The sequence below is a fragment of the Rhinolophus ferrumequinum genome, chromosome 23 (genome assembly GCF_004115265.2).
Source record: "Rhinolophus ferrumequinum isolate MPI-CBG mRhiFer1 chromosome 23, mRhiFer1_v1.p, whole genome shotgun sequence".
NCBI classification, from domain to species: Eukaryota; Metazoa; Chordata; class Mammalia; order Chiroptera; family Rhinolophidae; genus Rhinolophus; species Rhinolophus ferrumequinum.
Window position 1 is genome coordinate 21,277,922 of NC_046306.1, and position 20,188 is coordinate 21,298,109.

Consider the following 20,188-nt stretch of genomic DNA (forward strand, 5'->3'; position numbering starts at 1 on the left):
CACCACCTTCACCGAACAGGACAAGCAAGTGAGATCATGGTTTCCAGTAGAGGTGATCTGGGGAAGGAGAGGCTCTCTTACAGAGAAGACAAGCTAGATAAGCTAGACTGAGCAGCAAAGGGTTAGCTGTGGGACTCAGGGGCGTCTATGGATAAGGCTGTAAAGATATATGCTGGTAAAGAAACAAAAACTCAGTCACAGACAATAGTTTAGTGGTTACCTGCGGGTAAGGGGGGCGGGGAGTAGTAGATGAGGGTAAAGGGGGTCAAATATATGGTGATGGCAAGAGAACTGACTCTGAGTGGTGAACACACAATGTGATATATAGATGATGTATTACAGAATTATACACCTGCAACCTATGTAACTACTAACCATTGTCACTTCAATAAACTTTAATTAAAAAAAAGTATATATTAAGTGCTTGGGGTTATATAGGTAGAATGACCGGTTTTATTTATGAGCCAAAAAAATGACGCATGTTTATAGGCTGTTTGAATAAGACTCCCACTGCTTACTTTCCTCTGAAAGATAAGGGGGAAAAATTACATGACACATCTCTTCAAAGAGTCTCATTGATATAAAGAGATGTTCTATTTGCGGTTGTGATTTCAGAAATTTTATCAAAGCTGTGGTAAAGAGGCCAAATATCCTAGGAGCATTGAAAACTAAAACAGATCACCTGATTAGATTGGTGTCAGAGAAAAAGTCCGCTATGATTTAAAAATGTAGTTTGAGTCAGATTTACTGGATTTGCAAAATGAAGCAGGTAGAATTAGCCACATGTATGTATTTTGAGTAACAAAAACCAAAAGGTTGGGCTTCCTAGCCACGTGGTGCGGGAGGGAGGTGGAAGTGACACAGGGAAATGAATTGCGTTTAGTGTGATGGAAAAATTTGTTAAGGTTTTAGAGTGGTCTTAGTTAGTTACCAGTTCCCTGTCCATTGCTGTGAAAGCACATATCTGCAAGGATGGCTTTGAGATCACTGAGTCTGGGCCTTTCCTTGTGTCAGTCCAGTCAAGTCAAGGAGACTTGGGAGACCTCAGCTTCTTTTCTGTCTCCTCCAACGCTGTGGGGTGCCTGGGTATGGGGTGTGTCAAGGTGAGAGAGCTTGTTCTGCATTCACATACAGGACGAAGTTCCTCTAAGCTGTGTCCCCTCCTTGGGGAGTGGTCCCCACTTGCCTGGGCGCAGGCCCCTACGGCTTTGAGAATCTGCTTGCTGACTGGCAATGGAATGCGTGGACACAGGTACTTGCCTCGCTGTGGAAGCAGCAAGGTGGAGCAGCCAGTGTTGTGTCACAACCAGAGGCAGCCATGAAAGTTGACGAACAGAAGACCACACTGCTCAGGTGTAAACTGGAAATGAGACAGGTGCAGGGCAGCCATACCACCCAGAACCTTAAGCAGATTGGATCTGAATTGTGGCAGGTGAACGAAGCTTGTAAACCAGGCGTTCTGGGCCTGTCCTCTGCCTCTCACAGCCCCACCTGCCCGGGACATGGGGACAAGCCTTGGGAAGGCCTATAGGAGTCCAGAAGTCAGAGGGTTGAGAGGAGGTGGGACCTGTAATTGCAGTAGGAGATGACTACCTGTGCGTGGGGGGGGTCTGCGGCTGGAGAGAACAGGTGAGGCAGGGCCGTGCCCCGTGTGAGCAGCGCCTCGTGGCATCTCTGACTCTCCTTTCTTTTCTCTCCTGTTTCATTCTGACTTGAACAATCTGTGCTGGCAGCTGTTTCCTGCACCTTCTTGAGCTCAGAATTGGAGCTTCACTTTCCGTCTTGAGCTCCAATATTAAAGTTTCCAAACTGGGGACACGGTGGAGGTGCCACAGTCTGTGACAGATGGAAACTGTGGGTGATGTAGACCTCAGGTGATCTGCTCATCTCAAGCCTTGTCCTAGCCCCTATTGGGTAGTGGGTTTGGGGGACACTGAAATAGCGAAAGAGTAGTTTCTCCCAGTATCCTGATTTTCAGAAGGGCTTTAGTGTAAGAGCTGCAGCTGTGTAGCTGGCTAACGAGGGGATGATGTCTGATAGGATTTCTGATCATACAGGGCCTTGTGCTGTGGGCCTGAATAGCGTGGCCTCACGTGTTTGGACACACACACACACACACACACACACACACACACACACACACACACACACACACACACAGAGTTTGTATTCCCTGGGAGTGCCTCCTGCCATTACGAAGAGGCTATTCTGTGGTGTACTGTTCTGTCTCAAGAGAGTGGATGCAAAGGGCTGTGTCAGGACTTCCTTCCGTGCTGTCCTCCCTCCCCGGGCTGAGGTGAAGCTCTTCACTCAGCCACCTAGCAAGCATCGCTGTGCTTGAGAAACAGTGGGACACTGACTGGATATTCTACAGAACTGTCATAACTGGTATCCCTTCCCCTTCTGGGATTTCTGTGCTTCATCCACGGGGCTTGCCCTTTCTGCATAATCACTTCCGCCCAGATCCTACCTGCCCTTCAAAGTCCTGTATAGACCTAGCAGCTCAGTTAAGTGATTTCTGAAGAAAAATCATGGCTTGGGGTCCTGGATCATATGGGGAAAAAAGACAGCACCTACCCTCTTCTCTCCCTTGCTACATCAATTCGGAGAGACTTAGAACTTTGTCCTTAGGGAGGCTGTCACTCTGGTCCATCTTATTTGTTAGCTTCCTACCAGAGTGTGAGTTTGAGTGGCAGGGTCTCAGTCTTCTTGATTTTCCCTCTGCTTCTACCTTGCCTCTTAGGGTGCACGCCTCCTGTTAGAATAGTGCTCTCTTTATGCATTCTTGTTCTCAGGAACCTCAGAACCTAGGGGACCCCAAGTCATTAGTCAGACAGCCAGAGAATTTCACTCCTCTAACTCAAAGATGTACTCTATTCATATTCAGCAGGAAGCAGTTAACAAGTATGACCCTCATCCCCAAAAATCTCCGGGGGCTGTGGGGGAGGTGAGGGGGTGAGAATTGTTAGATAGGGCAAGGGTCTCAAGGTCTGGGCAGTTCTTATAAATGCTCTTTTTGCTAAATGAAAATGTAGCACAGTGTTTTGCAGACGCCGCTGTAAACAGGATGAGCTTAACAGGAACTCAACCGGATAAGTGTAGCTAGCTGCAAAGAAGAAATCAATGAGTAATTAACCAAATAGTGTCTATAAGCAATGGCTAAGCCTCCCTTCAGGGACACAGAGCTTTCGATGTGAAGCCCATGTCCTTTACTTGCTACAAGTAAATAAAACTGTAATGAAAACCCGGGCTCATCTTATTCTTAGATGGAACTCCCCGAGCCGCCAAGCGGCAAACCCCTTGAATTCAGTAACATTGCCATGAATCTACACATATATTTTAAATAAAGTCTTTTTAATTTTGTTATTTTTTCATGTTTTATTGTGTCCTTTTTAATGTCTGATTTGTCATGATTTTACCTTTTTTATACCAAAATTGCCTTGTGGACAGTTAGTTATGTAGCAAAAATATTTGCAGCAGCAATGATTGTGGCAAAGGTGTCTGTGGTAAAGATGTGCACGGCAAAGATGCTATAGCAAAAGCACCTGGAACCGTTCCCAGTACAGGACCTGCAGAGTACACAGGCCTGGAGGAGAGAAGAAGCTGAAAGCATTCCAGGGCCTGGCAGGAGGCCCAAGTGGCTGGGACAGTGCAGGGTGGGGCTCATGGGAGTGTTGGAGATGGAGTCCGCAAGGTCTGCTGGGCCCATGAGGCGGACATCGTGGGCTAGAGTAAGGGGTTTGGGTTTTCTTCTGAGTGTGCTGGGCAGCCTTTGGCAGGCTTACGTAGGGGAGTTAATGTGATATAATTCAGTCTGGAAAGATCTATCTACGCGTGGAGAAGAGTGTAGGGGGCCAGGCTGGCAGCAAAGTCCAATGAGGAAAGCACATAGTGGTCCAGATTAGAGACCATGGCAACCTGGCCCAGGGTGGGGCCATGAGGTGGAGAGAAGTGGGCAAATCTGGGGTGTAATTTGGAGAGACAGCAACCCAGGGCTGTTGGCATGAGGGAGAGCGGTGTAAGAAATGACTCCCATGTTCCCCCTCCTTAGGCCTTACCTCCCCTTAGTTGAGAAACAGACCCTGACCTTGCCCCACCCTTGCCTCTTCAGACCCCTACAGCCCTCCTTGGGCCTCCATGGCCACAATGGGGCCTGCCACCCGCCCGCCAGGCCCCTGGCATGTGGGCTTCCCAGCTGGTCCTGATTGTTGTCACTCCCCAGGGAGTCATGGGAACACGCCCCCTCTGGCCCCTCTACCCCCCTTATCCCAGACAGGGCCAGGCCCCTAACAATGCCCCTCAGCCAGCCAGTGGCCTGGACACAATGTCTCTGTTTCGGTTCATTGCCAGCTCCAGGAGGCCTGCTGGGCTTCCTGGCCCGTTTGGCATATATATAACTCTGGCTTCCAGCAGGGATTTTTTTTTTTTTTTTTTTGTAGTTTAAAAAAAAGATCTCTGCCTCCTCCTCTCTGAATATCTTAATATAAAAAGCCTTTCTCTTCCCAACCTGAGCCCTCCCTACTCACCTCCCTGACAGCATTTGCCGTATCCCTGTCCACCCAGGGACCAAATGCACGTCAGCAGGTGTTAGCGAGAAAACGAGAGAAAGAAAAGCTGCCTGCTCCACCACGGCCAACCTCGAATGTGCTAGAGATGCTGTGGCTCATGGAAATAATCTGAGGGTTCCTGACATGCACGCAGGACCGTGTGTGGCACGTTTTGTACGCCGTATCTCATTACTTCTAAGATGCCATTAAAGATGAGGTACAACGTCATTTTGAGCCCCGAAGCAAGAAAAGAGCTACCGATAAAAAATGGATATGCCATTGATTGTATGATGCATCTCAATTTCAGAGATGTTAAAATATGGGGGAAGTCTTAGAATCAACGGAATATGGGATTGTCTCATCTACACACTGCATTGCCCTAGAAATGTATTTTTCTCCTTGTTTCTGTGCCTAATCGAGTTTGGGAGGCCGTGCAGGGATTGCTTCAGGAAAACTCTCCTGTTCTGCAGCCTAATAAAAACAGTTTTTCTTGTCTCCTTTGGAAAAATTGAAAGATGGAGGCAAACTGCTTCAGTGATACACCTTTCATTCTTTTTTTTTTTTTTTTTTTTTTTAAAGATTTTATTGGGGAAGGGGAACAGGACTTTATTGGGGAACAGTGTGCACTTCCAGGACTTTTTTCAAATCAAGTTGTTGTCCTTTCAGTCTTAGTTGCGGAGGGCGCAGCTCAGCTCCAGGTTCAGTCGCTGCGCTCCAACCAACTGAGCCATCCGGGAGGCAGCGCAGCTCAAGATGCCGTGCTCAATCCCAGTTGCAGGGTGCGGCGCCCACCGTCCCTTGTGGGACTTGAGTTGAACCGGCAACCTTGTGGCCGAGAGCCCACCGGCCCATGTGGGAATCGAACCGGCAGCCTTCGGAGTTAGGAGCACGGAGCTCCAACCACCCGAGCCACCGGGCCGGCCCCCTACACCTTTCATTCTTAACAACAGCTGACATTTATCGAGCACTCTCTATGTGCCAGGTACTGTCTTAAGCGCTTTTAATAACTCATTTAAGTCCCAACAACCCTGTCAAGTAAACACTTATTATTAGTGCCCCCATTTTACAGATGAAAAAGCAGAGCCCCTCTGCTCTAAGTGCTTCCTACCAACTCTTCAGGCCTGGTCAGGGCAGGCATAGCTACCATGTCTGGTGTAGATCTCCTTGGAAATGCATAATCCTTCAGCGGTTGGGGTGATGCAACCAAAGGAGGTCCCTAGAGCATGAGCTCAGGGAGTAACGGGTTGGGGGAAGGAATATTAAGTCCTATTTGCTTACATTGGACCTTTGACTCTCTGGCCCATATCCCGCTAAACATACTGACTGACTGATGGCCAAGTACTTGGCCAAGGCCACACAGCCAGGCAGCTGTTGGCTGGCACTACGCCCCATGTTTCCTGTTTCAGCATAAATGCCCACTTTTCCTACTCTTCCATATCCCCATCTTCTCTTTAGTTACTTGCAAAGCAGAGGAGCTGTGCTGGTGCCCATTGGTTCCTTTGCAGTAATATTACTAATAGTAGTTAATGTTTATTGAGCGTTTCTTTACTCTATGCAAGGCATAGGCATTAGAGATTGCAAACTCAGATACTTGGAATGGCAAAGCAAGTAAGGTCACCGGGTGAGGCAAGCCAGGCAGGACTATGGTGGCCTGGAGGGTCAAGGCTCTGGCGAAATGGGGCACAGCAACTGCTCAGCACCATGATGGTCTGGCTAGTACCGTTTCCCCCAAAATTAGATAATCAATTCTAATGTGTCTTTTGGAGCAAAAATTAACATAAGACCCGATCTTATTTTACTAGAAGACCGGGTATAATATAATATACACGGTCTTATAGTAAAATAAGACTCTCTGGCCCACATCCCGCTAAACATACTGACCGACTGACGGCCAAGCACTTGTATTATATTATAATATAAAACCGAGTCTTACATTAATTTTTGCTCCAAAAGACGCATTAGAGCAGATTGTTCAGCTAGGTCTTATTTTTGGGGAAATATGATATTGCCAGATGTTACGGTTTTAAAAGAAAGCCAGATATTTGAATTTTTGTATAGCATTTCTAAATTAAAAATTTTCTTAACTAATTCATAATTCAGAAAAAAATACTCCGTGGGCAAATTAAATCATACATGTTGGCCAGTTTGCGAACTCTGTTTGTCCTCTTTTCTCATTCAACCCTGAGACCCATCCTGTAAAGGAGCCTTTGCCCCTTGTTCTACGGATGGGGCAAGCAAAGCTCTTCAAGAGGGTAAATCACTTACTCAAAGTCATCTAGCCAAGCTACACAGTTGGGGTCTGCCTGACTCCCAAGGCTTACTCCTATGATAGACGGCCTATCAGATGGGTAAGTGGTCTGTGTTCAGATACAGCCAGAACTGGCATGGTGACAATATCTCCAGGGACAGTAAACCGTCAGTCAAGCAGAGAATTTAGTGTAGCAACGAAGGATCATTTGAGACAAATGTGATGTTGCAGACATAAAACTTCCTGAACTCAACAATGGATGTCTCTGTGCCCCTTAATAAAATTAAGTCACCGCAGAATTTCTCCCAATTATGCATTCATAATGATGGGATGTTCATGTTCGGAGATTGTTTTTCCCCTGAAGCTAAGAATGTATGTGGAATAAAGAGCTTTGAATTATTGTGTCATTTGTCAGACTTAACGAACATATTGCGCAGGTCCATAGAAATAATTCTGACTCTTCCACTGGACTATGAGCTCCAGGTATCAGAGATAAGTCTGTTTTGCTTCCAGCTGTCTCCCTAGCACCTAGTATAATGCCTCACACATAGGAGGTATTCAACAAATATCTGTGGAATGAATGAGGCTCAGAGGAAGTGAATTGACTTGTCCAAGGTCACACAGACCAAGGTTCCTATTTATATCCCCCTGATTTACAAGCACATACTATCACGTTTACACCATCCTGCCTCTTGGAAAGAATTAAGGGAAAGATATCTCCAGGCAAAGGATCATGGGCTCAGGAGCTTCCACCGCTTTGGACTCCTCTAAAGTAAGGAGTTGGTGTAGGTAGTAATGGGGGTAAACATCTACTAATTAAGCCAATATACATTATAATACCTTTTGGAAAGCACACATTATAATCTTGACAGCCCTGAGCCTCCTGAGCTTGGCTCTTGGGGTATTTACAGAAGGTGGTGGGGTATAAAGAGCAGGCCCTGGGTTTTGCAGCGGAACAGGCTAAGTTCCCATCTCACTTCTGCTGTGTGACCTTGAACTTCAAGTGCCCCTCTCTGAGCCTCCTTCCTGCACAACGTTGATAAACAAGCTTCACTTATGGGATTCTCAGGTTAAAAGGAGCTCATCAATCAAAGTGGCTGCCCAGTAAGTGTGGATTTTTTGAAAACCTACCAGCCTGAGGAGAACTTTTGACACAGAGAACAACGTTATCGAGATTGGCCAGGCTTGGGGCCAAGGGGCCCCATCAGTCAGGCCTTTGCTGCTTTCAAGTGGGTATTAATAAATACAGAAGGCCCTTATCTCTTCCTTGATTGCACACTCGGAATTCTGGTCTTCACTCCTTTCCGCTGAGCAGGACAGGAAGGATTGTGGGAAGGACGGCACCTGCTTCTACCTGGGAGGTTGTGTACTTGAATATTTTGGGGAGGACAGGACTTTGGAAAACCTCTGGCTTTGGCCTCTCCAAGCCCAAACAATAGCCTTTTCATCTGCTAGGTAAGCTCATGCCCTTTGGGCCTCAGTTTCCCCATCATTAAATTGATAAAAATAACAATGTCTTCCTTCTCCAGCAACCAGTATAGTGCTTGGCACGTGACAGGTGCTCAATAAATGTTCGTTGAATGGCTGTTGGGTATGAGAGTGCTTTATGAAGTGAATATTATTGTTATGGAGACTCTTTGGGAAGATGTAAAGAAAAGAAAGTCCATCTGGAACAGGAATGTTGCTGATTTCTCTCACCCTCTGTCAGGGTCTGGCTTGATTTTTTCAAATGAGACCTACCATTCTAATGGTAGCTTTTCTGTCTGGGGAGGAGAAGGGGGACAGGCTGACCCCAGGGCTGGTAATCCAGTGTAGGCCAAATTCTATCACTGGCTGGCTTACAGGTCCCTCATGGGCCTCAACTTTCCCATCTGTACAGCAAGAGGCTACTAGTCTCTGGTCCCTCCTAGTGCTGACAGTCTAGGATTTGCAGTGAGTAATTTCACAAACTGTTTAGGAAACTCCTGTGTTCCTGAACCACCTTATAGTTCATAAAACATTTTCAGATCCCTTATGCTTTTCATCCCTATCTCAGATGAGGAACTGAAGCTGAGAAGTGTCGTCAAGAGGCTGTAATTTGAGGCATCACCACACATTTTGGTTATACAGGTATACCAATTTGTTCTCAAATGTGAATGTGCATAAAAACCCCCTGGAATGGGGATGGAGGATTGCTTGTGAAAATGTGCACGTAGAGATACTAAATGGGCAGGGGGTGGGGTTAGGCCCAAAGTGAACAAGCACCCAGGTGAGTCTGAAACCAGGACCCTAAGACGGCTCTTGGAGAACCAGGGCCTCCTGTTGCATTCTAAATAGCCTCTGGCATCATCAGCCTGTTTCCTTTCTCATAACTCCTCTCAGCACCTGCTTCAGCTGTGCTCAGGCCCTGTTGGAGTTCCCAGTCTAGTAGGGGAGGCAGATGGAGAAACTGAGTGTGGTCAGTGCTGGAACAGAGGCAGCATCCAGCAATAGAGGAAGTAATTCTGGAGGGCTTTCTGGAGGAAGTGATGTTTATACTGGGCCTACCGCTTTGATTCTTGTTTGTGTCTTAGCTACTTTTTATGTGTGTGGCACATCCCCACCAGGTGGCAGGCAAGTTCATTAAAATTATCAAGTCTTACACATCTCTGCCTTCAGTGCTGGCACAAGGCCTGGCACAGAGGACAATATTGGTCAAATCAGCTGACCGGAGCAATGATATTGGCTGATGGAGAGATCCCAGGGACTATGAAATACATTTTCATGCTCAGCATCCTCACCTCTTCCCTTTGTGAGATTAACATGGAGTTATTTTAATGGTGGAAATCCTTCATCATATTGCAAACATGTGTTACCTCTCTGTTCCCTCTCCCTTGTTCACTAGACTATGAGCCCTTCAGGGTATGAACTAAGAATGAGGCACAGAGCAGGCTCTCAAAACGTTTGTTGAATGAGTGAATGCACGCTTGGGTGAATGAATGTATAATAATGAATGAATAATGAATGAATGAATGAGTTCAAGCAGAAGCTGTGCATTTGGCTACTAAGATGAAAGAGGGCTCGGAGGAAAACCTCAAGCTGTAATGGGCCAGACTTCCCTCCCCATTTCCTGAGAGGCCCCTTCTGCTTGGGTTCTGGGTGATAGGGCGGGCATAGGATTTGAAAGTAAATGATAAAAGTGGGGCAAGCTGACGATGGGAGATGTGGCTAGGGCTTTGGAAATGGGCCTGAGACCCTAGAAAAGAGGGTCAGTTTCTAGAGATCTGGGCTGAGGGCGTTGGGGCTACAGGTGTGTGGAGGGTGTCTGGGGGTCATGTAAGGTACGCTGACGGTGAGATGCGTACAATGGACATTCGGTACTAAAGATCTCCTAGAGAGATCAGCGGGTGGGGTGTGTCGAGGTGGGAGCGGGGGCCACCACGCCTCGCAAAGGGGCAGTCCCGCCTGGGGGCGGGGAGTGTGAACGCTCTTGGCACCGCCCCGACAAAGCCTGCGCGCGCCCCGACCCGCAATTGGCCGCGCTTACTCGCACCGACGCCCCATCCCGCCCTTCACTGCCGGTCCGGCACGCTGTACCCAATAGCCACTGTCGCCGTCGCCTCCGTCACAGACCGGACAGCCAATAGTGACAGCGCTCGGCGGCTCGTGGCTCTTTCGCGGCAAAAAGGATTTGGCGCGCAAAAGTGGCCGGGACTTTGCAGGCAGCGGCGGCCGGGGGCGGAGCGGGATCCGGAGCGGGATCAAGCCCTAGCCGCGGCCTGCCGCCATGGGCCCGCGCCGCCGCCGCCGCCTGCCACCCGGGCCGCCCGGGCCGTGAGCGCCATGGCCGTGGCCGGGGCCCCCGCGGGCGGCCCATGCGCGCCGGCGCTGGAGGCCCTGCTCGGGGCCGGCGCGCTGCGGCTGCTCGACTCCTCGCAGATCGTCATCATCTCCACGGCGCAGGACGCCAGCGCCCCACCGGCCCCCGCTGGCCCTGCAGCGCCCGCTGCGGGTCCCTGCGACCCCGACCTGCTGCTCTTCGCCACGCCGCAGGCGCCCCGGCCCACACCCAGCGCGCCGCGCCCCGCGCTCGGCCGTCCGCCGGTACGGACACCAGGGACACTGGGCCGAATGTGCTGCTTGGACCCCCATGCAGACCCGGGCGGGGCGCGGTTTTGGGATGGGAGGCAGCTGGGGCGGGGGAGGGGTGGGCTGAGGCGCCGGGGCTGGGCGGTGCCCAGACTGGGTTGGGTCTCCAGGCCCCTCCCCGGGGTGCGGAGTGACCTCGGGCCAGTCCCTGTTTGCTCCTCTGCTGTGGGCTTTAGCTTCCTCACGGGAGCCGGTCAGACGCAGTAATCATAATGGCCCACGTGTATTCAACTGGCGCTGCTTGCATGCCAGGCCTCTGGCCGACTTCAAGGCAGCTAAAACTCACAACCTTGCTGTGAGCTTGGTGTCACTGCCTATCTGAACCGAGGCCCAGAGAGGGGAGGTGACTTCCTCTTGGTCACACCTCTGCAGGTGGTGGGACTGGGGTTTTAACTGAGGCCTGCTGGCTTTACATCAGATCTTGTGGCTAGGTAATGGGTATGGCAGCTTGGGGAGATGAAGTGAGGCATCCTGGGGCCAGACTGCTGAAGAGCCGTTGAGGAGGCCCTTTTTCATATCTGGATGCTCCACTGCCAGGTGCAGCCCTGGGCCTCTGGGCCTCTGGGGACAGGCCTCCTGGCTGGGAGGTCTTCTCTGCAATGGCAGGGTGGCTGGGCCAGCTGCTGGTCCCCTCCCTCTGCCTGTCCTTCCATCTGCCACCCTCCACCCTCCCAGGCCCTGGTTGTCATGGAACCTCATTAATCAGGCTGGCAGACCCCTGGGCTCCGGTGGAGGTACTGGTGGGCTTGGCCTCTGGAAGCTGGAGAAGAGGTCTCCAGTTCCAGGGGAGAGTAAACATCCTGGGGAGATGTCTTGAGAAAGTGCTCCTTGAGCAAAAGAGGCTCAAGATCAGTTCAGATTTGGGGGTGCCAGAAGAGGTGGCTGAATTACATGGGGAGAAAGGATGGAGTTTGGACCTGTGGGCTGCAGGGCAGGGTGGGGAGACCAGTTTGACAGGCCTTTTCTGTGGGTGAACGTGGGGCACGGACAGGCAGGCTGGGGTCTCAGCAGGAGGCTTGGAACAAGTAGGAGAGGTGAGGCAGAGCCTAGGGCAAGGAGGTGGAAGCGGCCCAACTGCTGGTGGGGGCCTAGGTGGCAGCTGGTCCCTGAAGCATCCCTTAACTCCCTTGGCCCGGTGCCCAGTGCTTCCTCCCTTCCAGAATCACCAAGATGCTAATAATAATAACAACAATAGTAGCACCATTGTTTTGAGATGTTTTCTTTGTCAGGCTCTGTGCCAAGCATTTACCCAATTAACTCATTTAACCCTCTCAACAGCCTTCCCCTTTTATAGATGGGGAAGCTGAGGCCTAGAGATGTTGGAACCTTCCCTAGTCATTAGCTAGTGAGTGGTGGGACCAATAGACATTTTCTGAGCACCTAACTGTTGGGATGCCTTACTTCCTGGAGATGCTAAGAGAGGTTGAAGGAAGTCCAGGGGCCCTTCCTCCTAATCAGTGACGGAGGGGGTGGGAATTGTACCAGGGTCTGGTCCCTTGGCTTGTCTCGTATACCCCAGTGGCCTGACCCTGCGGCTACCATCTTGGGGTCTGAACAAATATCCTCCATTTAGCTGACTTGACATGTACTCAGCAGGCCCAAGGCTGGGTCCTGCCCTCAGGGAGCTGAACTCCAGGTTCAGAGGGACTGCCAAGGACTGGGTCGAGGAAGGATGCCCTCCACTCCACCCCGAGGGGTGTCCGGGGCAGCCTCAAAGGACCTGAGCACTCCACTCATTTAACAGTTGACTTAGTGAGTACCCACGAGGTAGTAGGCACAAAGGCAAGTAAGGGGCCTCTGCCTTCACAGTACTTAAGCACTAGTGGGCATTTTCTACAGGTGAGCAGGCAGGTGTGGGAGCTGGTACCATCCTGGAGCTGAAGTCCAGAAAAATGGGCCCAGATTTTCCCCTCCAGCAACCCCAATTCTTGTACCTGTGGGTAACCACTGGCCACATGAGCTATGGCCTTCACCTGTCCACAGGTGTTTGGGGCAGTCCCTGAAAAAAGCTATAGGCTCAGCTTCTGTACCAGTGAGCATTCATTGAGTACCTCCTGCATACAGGCTCTGCAATTCAGCCATTTCTCCTGGCCCTTCCTGTCTACCTCTACTCTATTGTTACGGCTACTAAAACAACAACAAAAAAAGTGTAATACATAATAACTATAAAAAGTAAATAGACTAGAAAGGTGAAGGGGGCAGGCTCCCAGTCCCACCCATTATTTCTGTTTTCCTAAAACCTATTTTTATTTTTAGGTGGTTATGGCTGGTTTTCTAAAATTTCAAAAATTGTACTTTTTCATTTATTTCCACGTTCAAACAGTACCATCCGCACGGTTCTCCCTTGCACACATAGATTACCTCTGAAATACATTCTATAATAATAGAAACTGAATCATAGGAAAAAAGGTTTTTGTGCTTTTTTTTAACCCAAAAGGTTTATATATGCATTGCCCTAAAACAACGTGGTTTTTGTCAATGTCTTTGAGAGGATTCTGTGTCGATTTGCTTCAGTCCTTGATAGTTGCATGGTCTTCCAGGGTCTGGATGAACCAGTTTCTGTAGCCCCCTCCCATTTGAGTCATCCAGATTTTTTCACTAGTGTTCTGTGTGTCTTCACCCCTGCCTTTCGGGGCCCCTGTGCTGGGATCTCTAGAAGAGTCTTGGCAGAAACAGTCATCCATCAGCTTGAGACCTTGTTTTAGGGTATGGCATTGACCTGCCCTCAGAGTGGGTAAGGGCCTGGGGAATAGGGAGAAAATGAGGGGTGCACTTGGCAGGAGCCTGCTAGGTAGGGTTCAGGCCCTAGGGGCAAGGCTGGAGAGGGAACGTTCTGGTTGGTTTTGGGGCGCCTGGCTTCTGGACTAGGCTTTAGGGAGGCAGGACCTGTGGATATTAACATGGGCTCTATGCCAACTCATCAGAGTTCAAAGCCTGCCTCCACTTCTCACTGCACCTGTGTGAGGTGCAGGCTCCTTGTGAAGTGGAAGTCACGATAGCTGCTACAAGGCTGGTTAGAGGGTTTGATGAGCAAATGCAGGTTGAAGCCCTTTGCAGCATTCAGTCACAGGAAGCACCCAGCATGTGTTAGCCCTCCTATCTCCGGGACACCTGAAGGAATCCATGCATGTGTGTGTGAGGGGGGGTGTCGGGTTCATCAGCATATGGGGAGGTTCATTCAGCAAACATTTGTTGATGTCCAGACCCAGTGCCTGTCTCGGAGGGGCTCTCTGGCTTCTTGGTGAGACAAACACATCTGCAGAAATTTGTAGTGAGGGACAGTGTGGGGGAAGGGTTGGATTTGAAGCAGTTCTGAGGGAGGAGAGGTGGAATCTATTGCAGGCTCAGACAGATTTACGTGATGGGTAAGGTACCTGTCCAGAGAGGTGAAGGGAGTAGGTATGAAGGGTAGGAGGGAGGGAGGTGAGGGCAATCTGGGAGGGAACCAGCATGGGCTAAGGCTGGAGGCACAGGATTGTGAAGAAATGTCTCAGGTGAAGTTCACGTGGAGAAGCGGTAATAGATGAGGATTCTGAGGTGGAGGGGGCAGGCAGGTGGAGGTGGGCAGACCAGTGGGGAGATGGCTGAATGGTCCAGAGGGGAGGTGGTAGTGGCTCTGGTGATGGGATTTCTTGGCAAGTAGATATGATGAGATCAGCGGCAGGGCTGAACCAAGTTCTAGCTTGGGAAACCCTGTGGGTGGGGAGGGGACGGTACATCTGGTTTTGGATGTGTTTGGGATGCCTGTGAGACTTGGGGGATCCTGGGTGGGAACTCCGGTTCTGCTACTTCCTTTGCTGTATGACCTTGAGCTTCTGTTGCTTTATCTGTACAATGGGACCATTACTATGCGGCTAATCTGAAAGATGGCATGAACTACTTGCCATGTTCGTAGATAGAAGCCAGAGAGAAGTGGTGACTTGCCCAAAAGATCTGTATTCCAATGGCTTAAAACATTTATCATTACATAGTTCCTATGGATCAGGAATTCACGACTTGGGTGCTTCTGGCTCAGGGTCTGTTCTGAGCCAGAAGCCTGGGCTACAGTCATCAGAAGGTAGCAAGCACTAGGGTTGGCGGGTTTGTTTCTAAGTTCACCCCTGTTGGGAGGAGGCCTCAGTTCCTTGCCACTCGTCCTTAGGGCTGCTTGAGGGCCTGTGTGACATGGCAGCTGCAGCTGAGACCCTGCACAGTGAGTGATCCAAAAGAACAAGGAGGACGCTCCAATGGGTCTCTGACCCAGTCTCAGAAGTGACGTACTGTCACTCGTGCCATACTCAGTATTTTAGAAGCAAGTTACCAGATCTGACCCATATTTAAGGGGAAGAGAATTAGGCTCCATCTTTTGAAAGGAGTATCAAAAAATTGAGACATATTTTAAAACCACTACAAGCCCTCAGGTAGGTAGTGGTAGGTAGTGAACTTGGGTCTTTTGTTCCATCCTGTATGGTAGGATCGGGTCCCTTAGGATCTCTGCCTCACACACATAGGCATCCTAGTAGAGGAACTGAGACGGGGTGGCCCAGGAGCCTCAGCCAGGTCTCTTACGGCCTCACTCTCCTGGTTACTGGGTATCTTCCCATTGTTTTTGCCGCAGGTGAAGCGGAGGCTGGACCTGGAAACTGACCATCAATACCTGGCTGAGAGCAGTGGGCCAGCCCGGGGCAGAGGCCGCCATCCAGGAAAAGGTACCCATGGACCTCAGGCTAGAGCAGGCCCCCTGACTGGGCCCAGTTTGGGGGTGTGGGCAGACACATACTTGCAAACCAAGTTTTGGTGTGTCAGGCCTGGACCTCAGCCAGGCTTCGGGGAGCCCCGAGGGGCAGCTGGAGTAGCCTCCTGGCATGGCTTCCCCAGGCCCCAGGGAGTGGGGAATTCTCCAGCTAGAAGAGAAATGCTGTGGTGGGCAGGCAGCCGCCACAGGACCTCCTTGCTTGGCCTTGCCAAGGGAAGCAGCCATCTTCCCACCGAGCCCCATCCTCCTCTCCTGCATTGCCAGGGAGGCTGGCTCAGCGGGGGGTAGGGGTGGTGCTGAGGGACCCTGCCCTGCCTGGCACCCCCAGGTATGAAATCCCCAGGGGAGAAGTCACGCTATGAGACATCCCTGAATCTGACCACCAAACGCTTCCTGGAGCTGCTGAGCCGCTCGGCCGATGGTGTTGTCGACCTGAACTGGGCAGCTGAGGTGCTGAAGGTGCAGAAACGGCGCATCTATGACATCACCAATGTCCTTGAGGGCATCCAGCTCATCGCCAAGAAGTCCAAGAACCACATCCAGTGGCTGTAGGTACCCGCCAAACAGGAGGGCAGGCAGAGACCCACTGGCGGCTGCAACCCCATCTTATAGCTGGGGAAACCAAAGCTTAGAGAGGAGAGTTGTCTTCCCTGAGTGGCAAATGCAGGAAAGTGTACAAATCTTGCATATCAAGCTCAGTGCAGCTTTACAGATTTCTTCGCTTGGGTAACCACCATCTAGATCAGGATAAAGAACATGTCCAGCACCCCGAAAGGTCCTTCGTTTCCTTCTTAGTTGTTACCCCACCCCTCGTACCACCAGGTGACCGCTATTCTGGCTTCTGTTGCCATTAATGAGATTGTCTAACATAACTTTTATTCTTTTTTTTTATTTATTTAAAGGAATAAAGTTCTATTGAAATATAATTAGCTGTTTTATTCTTAATTCTTGTTTTATTTTTTCCTTCTTGCCTCTTTCCCCAGTCATCCTACTTCCCTCTCCTTGATGCGTCTGCCTTTTCAGCTTTTGTTAGATTGTTCCATTCTGCACCTTTTTTTTTCACTTGACAGCATGTCTTAGAAGTGCTTCCATGTCTGTACGTCTAATGTATTCACATCCTTTTACACAACTGTGTGGTATTCCATGGCATGTCTGCCATCATTTACTTATCCAGCCTCCTGTGAGGAACAGGTGGGTGTTTACAAACATTCAGGCCTGACTTTGAACGCATGCCAGTCTGACTTGGAACTCAGCTTCAGCCCTCTGCTCTTTGCCAGCTGAGGAGCCAGACTCAGCATGGGGCAAGGGTTTGCCTGGGTCTCACAGAACAGAGGCAGTAGCAGCAAACTGGGTGCAGAGGGTCAGGGCTCCTGGACAGAGGGGCCAGGAGCTGCTAACCCTCCCTGTGCTTCCCCACAGAGGCAGTCATGCAGCGGTGGGGATTGGTGGGCGGCTTGAAGGACTGACCCAGGACCTCCAGCAGCTGCAGGAGAACGAGCGGCAGCTGGACCATCTGATCCACATCTGTACCACCCAGCTGCGGTTGCTCTCTGAGGACACCGACAACCAGCGATATCCTAGGACTTGGTGGAGACCAGGCCCGGTGGGACTAGAGAGGCCACCCCAGGCACTGGATTCAGGAGAGGGCTCTGGCTTTGGGTGCAAGTCCTGGCTCAGCATTTACTCGCCCTGTCATACTGAACAAGTTACTTAACCTCTCTGAGCCACAGCTTCATCTGTAAAAGGGGGAGAAAAAATCCAATTCCGAAATTGCACAGACTAAAACAAAAACTAGTACCAGCAATAATGAACATTTGGTACAGTGATTCAGTACATGGTTGTAGCTTCAGGGTTGGAGACAGAAGTTTTTATTTGTCTTCCATTCACAGAAATAGAAGCTTTATTTTAAAATAAGCTTTTTTTTTTTTTTTTTTAGAGTGCACCCCAAGTTATGTTTATAAATTTTGGAGATAACCACTGATTTGACACCAAAATCATGGGTCAGAATAAATTCTCAGCACCAGGCCTAGAGTTTATTGCATGCAGCCATCATTACCTTGGGGTTAGGTGGGTAGAATGGTCTCATCATACAGATGTAAAAGTTGAGGCTCAGTGGCACAAGATAGGCTTGAGTACCAACTATGTGCCAGGCCCTGGGGTCGGGGATGGAGAAGACAGGCGAGACTAGGCAAGTGTGGGCTTTGCCTTAGCTGGTGGTGGTGGTGGCGGGGTGTGGCCTGAGAGGTCAAGGGTCATGTGGTCCTTAACTCCACCAACCCTGGCCTACGTGACCTGCCAGGACCTTCGTAGTATCGCAGACCCTGCAGAGCAGATGGTCATGGTGATCAAGGCCCCTCCCGAGACTCAGCTTCAAGCCGTGGACTCCTCAGAGGTAAGACATGGGATCCCAGGCCCAACGAGGATAGGTCGGGTTGGGATGTTGGTTAGCTGAGCCTCAGTTTACCCTGCGTGCTGCCTCCACCCAGACCTTTCAGATCTCCCTTAAGAGCAAACAAGGCCCCATCGATGTTTTCCTGTGCCCTGAGGAGAGTGAGGGCGGGATCAGCCCCGGGAAGACCCCATCCCAGGGGGCCTCTTCTGGGGAGGAGGACAGGGCAGCTGACCCTGCCACCACAGTGCCACCATCATCACCTTCCCCCTCATCCCCTGCCACGGATCCCAGCCAGTCCCTGCTCAGCCTGGAGCAAGGTGGGTGAAGGGTGGGTGGATGGGGTGGGGCAGGGCCCCCTCCCAGGTGGGTGGGGAGGCATGACAGCCCCATCTCCCTTCCCTGACGAGGTGGCCCTGGCCTATGATGCTCCCCATTTCTCCAGAACCTCTGCTTTCCCGGATGGGTGGCTTGCGGGCCCCTTTGGACGAGGACCGCCTATCCCCGCTGGTGGCTGCTGACTCACTCCTGGAGCATGTGCGGGAGGACTTCTCTGGCCTTCTGCCTGAGGAGTTCATCAGCCTGTCTCCCCCCCACGAGGCCCTCGACTATCACTTTGGCCTTGAGGAGGGCGAGGGCATCAGAGACCTTTTTGATTGTGACTTTGGGGACCTCACCCCCCTGGATTTCTGACGGGGCTTAGGGGGACCAGGGCTTCCTGAGATGCCCACCTGTCTTTGCAGTCCTGGAGCCCCCTGCCCCTGGCCATCCTCCCACCCTGATTGGAAACGTTTAATTTATACCCCTCTCCCCTCTCTCCAGAAGCTTCTAGCTCTGGAGTCTGGCTGCTGCCAAGAGGCTGAGCAAGCCAGGAAGGGAAAGATTCTCTGTTTGTGGTGTGTATGTGCATGTACCTGGCACCCAACATGTGTGTACACGGGGTGAGTGCTATGTGAGCATGTGTGTGTGCATGTACCGGGGAATGAAGGTGAACACATCTGTGCGTGCACTGAAAACACGCCCCAGTGTGTCCACGTGTGTGTGCATGAGTCCATGTGTGCGCGTGGTGGGGTCTCTAACTGCACTTTTGGTCTCCTTGCTCCAGGGGCCCCATGAGGCCCAGGGTGGCCACCTGCCCCCAGAATCCTGCGTGCTGACCAGGCCAGGTGGTGAGGCCTTGGCCTGCTTGTTTGCAGGACAACGAGAGCACTTCTGTCGTCTGCAAGGTTTTTCTGATCGAAGCTTTAATGGAGTGTTATTTATTTATCAAGGCCTCTTTGGCAAGCCTGGGGCCCCAGCAAAGGGTAGGAGGGATGTGGGCCTGATGTCCCAGCTCCCTGTACCCCTGAGTGAGGGCAGGGGTCCCTGAGCTGTTCTTTGCCCCACTCTGAAGGAGCTGAGGCCTGAGCGGTTTATTTATTGGGAAAGGGAGGGAGACAGACTGACTGACTGACAGCCATGGGTGGATGGGATGGTCCCTCCTCCCAGGAGGGGTCACTGCAGGGCTCCGGCTGCCCCCCTGGATGGATGTGAGATGGGAGAGGTGAGTGGGGGTCCTTCACTGACAGGGTGGGCGGGAGGGGTGGGTGAAGGGCCTGCCCCCCAGCCCAGACCACAGGGGCCCCTCCTGTGGCATTCGAAGTGCTCCCCTCACCCCACTTCTTGCCCTGCCCCACTCTCCAATCTGCACTTTGATTTGCCTTCCTAACAGCTCTGTTCCCTCCTGCTTTGGTTTTAATAAATATTTTGATGGTGTTTGGGCTGGGTTTTGGGACTGTGTACTGGGAGCAAATCTGGAGGTGGGAGAGGTCAATATTGCTGAGAAAATACCTGTTCTCTACTTCCCTTCTCCCTGTCCCTGCTTGATTTCATTTGATTTGAGCCTCACAGCCCCAAGAAAGGTAGGCTTCATCACCATGTTTGGCTAGCTTAAAAACTGATCCAATAAAGTAACACGTGAACTCCCCTCTTTTCCTCAGCCCCAGAGAGTCCACTCTGATCAGGTTGCTATGTTCCTCCCAGGTGTTTCTGGACATTTGTAAACATGCAGCAAATAATAACGGGACGATTCTGGGTCATGATCTTCCAGGTTCTGAGGACACATGTTCCCTCGGGCTCTCAAGGGTCTGCTGGAGGAGACTCCCCAAATCAGGGAGGGCTTC

The 20,188-nt window shown here is 50.9% G+C and overlaps 1 protein-coding gene across 1 annotated transcript; it reads left to right on the forward strand.

Moving 5' to 3' along the window:
- Nucleotides 1-10,450: 10,450 nt before the first annotated feature.
- On the forward strand, nt 10,451-19,786 carry E2F1 (E2F transcription factor 1). Its single transcript, XM_033095476.1, has 7 exons — nt 10,451-10,857; nt 15,500-15,590; nt 15,966-16,185; nt 17,057-17,209; nt 17,915-18,029; nt 18,124-18,346; nt 18,472-19,786. Exons 1-7 carry the CDS (start codon nt 10,597-10,599, stop codon nt 18,717-18,719), a joined length of 1,311 nt encoding a protein of 436 aa, XP_032951367.1. The 5' UTR covers nt 10,451-10,596; the 3' UTR covers nt 18,720-19,786.
- The last annotated feature ends 402 nt before the right edge of the window (nt 19,787-20,188 follow it).

Bases quoted from the DNA above. Each gene is read 5' to 3' on its own strand.
- E2F1 (XM_033095476.1), top strand. From the start codon at position 10,597: ATGGCCGTGGCCGGGGCCCCCGCGGGCGGCCCATGCGCGCCGGCGCTG. The intron at 10,858-15,499 runs GTACGGACACCA...TTTTTGCCGCAG, and splicing joins CCGCGCTCGGCCGTCCGCCG to GTGAAGCGGAGGCTGGACCT. The intron at 18,347-18,471 runs GTGGGTGAAGGG...CCATTTCTCCAG, and splicing joins CCTGCTCAGCCTGGAGCAAG to AACCTCTGCTTTCCCGGATG.